The following is a 2,331-nucleotide window of genomic DNA, read 5'->3' as shown; positions in this document are numbered from 1 at the left end:
ATGGGGGAACCTAATTCAGCTAATAAGATGTTAGCAAGATTCTCCCTTCTTCTTCTGCTCCTCCCTGTCTTAGTATCAGCTGATTGTACCTGTACTGCTTCAGTCGATTCGGGAATCAACAAAGCAGTGGCACTTAACTACAAGATAGCTGCCATCTTTTCTATTCTTATCGGGGGCGCAATTGGTGTGTGTCTTCCAACTTTGGGGAAGAAATATCCGGCTTTACGACCTGAAAATAACATTTTCTTCATAATCAAGGCCTTCGCAGCAGGAGTGATCCTAGCAACAGGGTTCATACATATATTACCTGATGCATTCAATCAATTAACATCTCCATGTCTTAATCAGAACCCTTGGGGGAATTTTCCATTTACAGGCTTCATTGCCATGGTAGCCACCATTCTAACTTTAATGGTGGACAGTTTTGCTACTAGTTACTATACCAAAGTTCACTCTAACATGGAAGCAGGTAAACCCGAGATCTCAGATGAGGAGAAGACTGGAGCAGCTGGAGCACATGTTGGTCATTCACATGGCTTGGGTGCCCTTGTCTCTCAAGATTCGGGTTCTTCAACTCTTATCCGACATCGCGTCATAGCTCAGGTAATTATAGATTACATTGCAGCTGCCAAGTTTACTATCAAAATTGATTGATTTCAGTAACTTGAATCAATAATGTTTCATGGATCATCAGGTGCTGGAGTTGGGGATTTTGGTTCACTCGGTGATCATAGGGATTACAGTGGGGGTTTCTTCAAGCCCAAGTGTAGTAAAGCCTCTGTTTGCAGCCTTGACTTTCCACCAGTTCTTTGAGGGAACTGGACTGGGTGGAGCCATCGCTCAGGTAGATATGTTAACCACCTGTTCTGTTCTGTTCTCTTCTTTTCTCTTCTCTTCTCTTCTCTTGTCATTTAGCAGTATCTCTATGTTTAAGGTGTCAAAGCAATCTTGTTTAATTATCACTAAACTGTCCATATTTTTCTCTGGTTCTGCCAAACTGGTTTTAATTCAAACCGATCCGAATGGATCCCAATTGCAAAATCAGGCCATTATCCATCTATTGGGTTTGGCTTGGCTTCTCTGCACTCAATTTATGTCTCATTCATCTAACTACTTCCTTAATGTTTCTAGCAATTGATCTACCATACCATTCCATAACTAATTTGTGTAATTAATTTATTGTTAACAGGCAAGATTGAAAACCAGAAGTATTGCATTAATGGGACTCTTCTTCTCCCTTACAACTCCAATTGGGGTCATAATCGGTATAGGAATAGCGAATATTTACAGTGAAAGTAGCCCAACTGCACTCATAGTTGAAGGGGTTCTTGATTCTGCAGCAGCTGGTATCTTGATTTACATGTCCCTTGTGGATCTACTTGCAGCTGATTTCATGAACACCAAAATGCAAACAAATGTAAAGCTTCAGATAGGGGCAAGCATTTCGCTTCTTGTCGGGGCTGGTTGTATGTCTGTTTTGGCCATATGGGCTTGAGCTATCTATTGTTATTATAAGGGCTAAATACCCTTTTTTCAAGGTTTTATATTCCTATACACCATCAAATAAGATTGGGCTGAGCACTAACATATAATCATTATCAAACTTGCAGTGTTCTATGAAATAACTTTTGAATTTGAAGTAGTGTGCATGCTGACTTATGCAGCGAAAAACATAAAAAGTATATTTAGTGAGGAAAGAAAAAGAGTCACATATTTATGTATCTCTCTCTAGATATATTGTTTCTTAGTTTATCCCATCTAGGATTCTCACCAGTTGAGAAACTCATGTAAACTAGATATACTCTCCTTTGGAGAATTCACAATTAATGAATTATATTACCTTGACAAGGAGAAAAAGAGAAGAGAAACTGTGAGAGGGAAGTAAACTATACTTCCTTTTCCCTTTGAGGTATATATATATACATATTGGAATGAATGACTTGTTGGGAAGAACTAAATTCTATAGATATATTGAACAAGTAAAACCTTGAAGCTTGGGTCTTGCAATCCCAATTATATTACATCATGGGAGAGCAATTCAGACAAGAAACATAGGAGATCAGGTACTGGAGAAGAAAGAGAGGATGAGATAGATGATCATCGGCAACCGAATTTGAATTAGAATTTCCTCCTCCTCTATGCATAGCAGTTGGTTATAGTGAGTCAAAGTGAGATGAACTAAGTCTAACTTGTAGCAATACACCGGAGATCTTCCATTGGTGATAATGTCCCTGTTAACAACTCCAGTGGGAAACCTACATTTGCATAAATGGCCTCATTCTCATTTAGTTGACTTATTAACATATACACAAGAAGAGAGGTGAAATTACA

The 2,331-nt window shown here is 38.7% G+C and overlaps 1 protein-coding gene across 1 annotated transcript; it reads left to right on the top strand.

Annotated features, from left to right (window-relative positions):
* On the top strand, positions 1-1,495 carry LOC122665869 (zinc transporter 5-like). Its single transcript, XM_043862002.1, has 3 exons — positions 1-603; positions 695-844; positions 1,190-1,495. The coding sequence occupies exons 1-3, from the start codon at positions 1-3 to the stop codon at positions 1,493-1,495; spliced, it is 1,059 nt and encodes a 352-aa protein (XP_043717937.1).
* Positions 1,496-2,331: the final 836 nt, after the last annotated feature.

This window comes from Telopea speciosissima, chromosome 6, assembly GCF_018873765.1.
Source record: "Telopea speciosissima isolate NSW1024214 ecotype Mountain lineage chromosome 6, Tspe_v1, whole genome shotgun sequence".
Classification (NCBI taxonomy): domain Eukaryota; kingdom Viridiplantae; phylum Streptophyta; class Magnoliopsida; order Proteales; family Proteaceae; genus Telopea; species Telopea speciosissima.
This window is presented reverse-complemented; position numbering and strand designations above follow the sequence as displayed.

Excerpts from the sequence above, each read along its gene's own strand:
- LOC122665869 (XM_043862002.1), top strand. The coding sequence starts at position 1 with ATGGGGGAACCTAATTCAGCTAATAAGATGTTAGCAAGATTCTCCCTT. Across the intron at positions 604-694 it reads GACATCGCGTCATAGCTCAG|GTGCTGGAGTTGGGGATTTT; the intron begins GTAATTATAGAT and ends ATGGATCATCAG. Across the intron at positions 845-1,189 it reads TGGGTGGAGCCATCGCTCAG|GCAAGATTGAAAACCAGAAG; the intron begins GTAGATATGTTA and ends TATTGTTAACAG.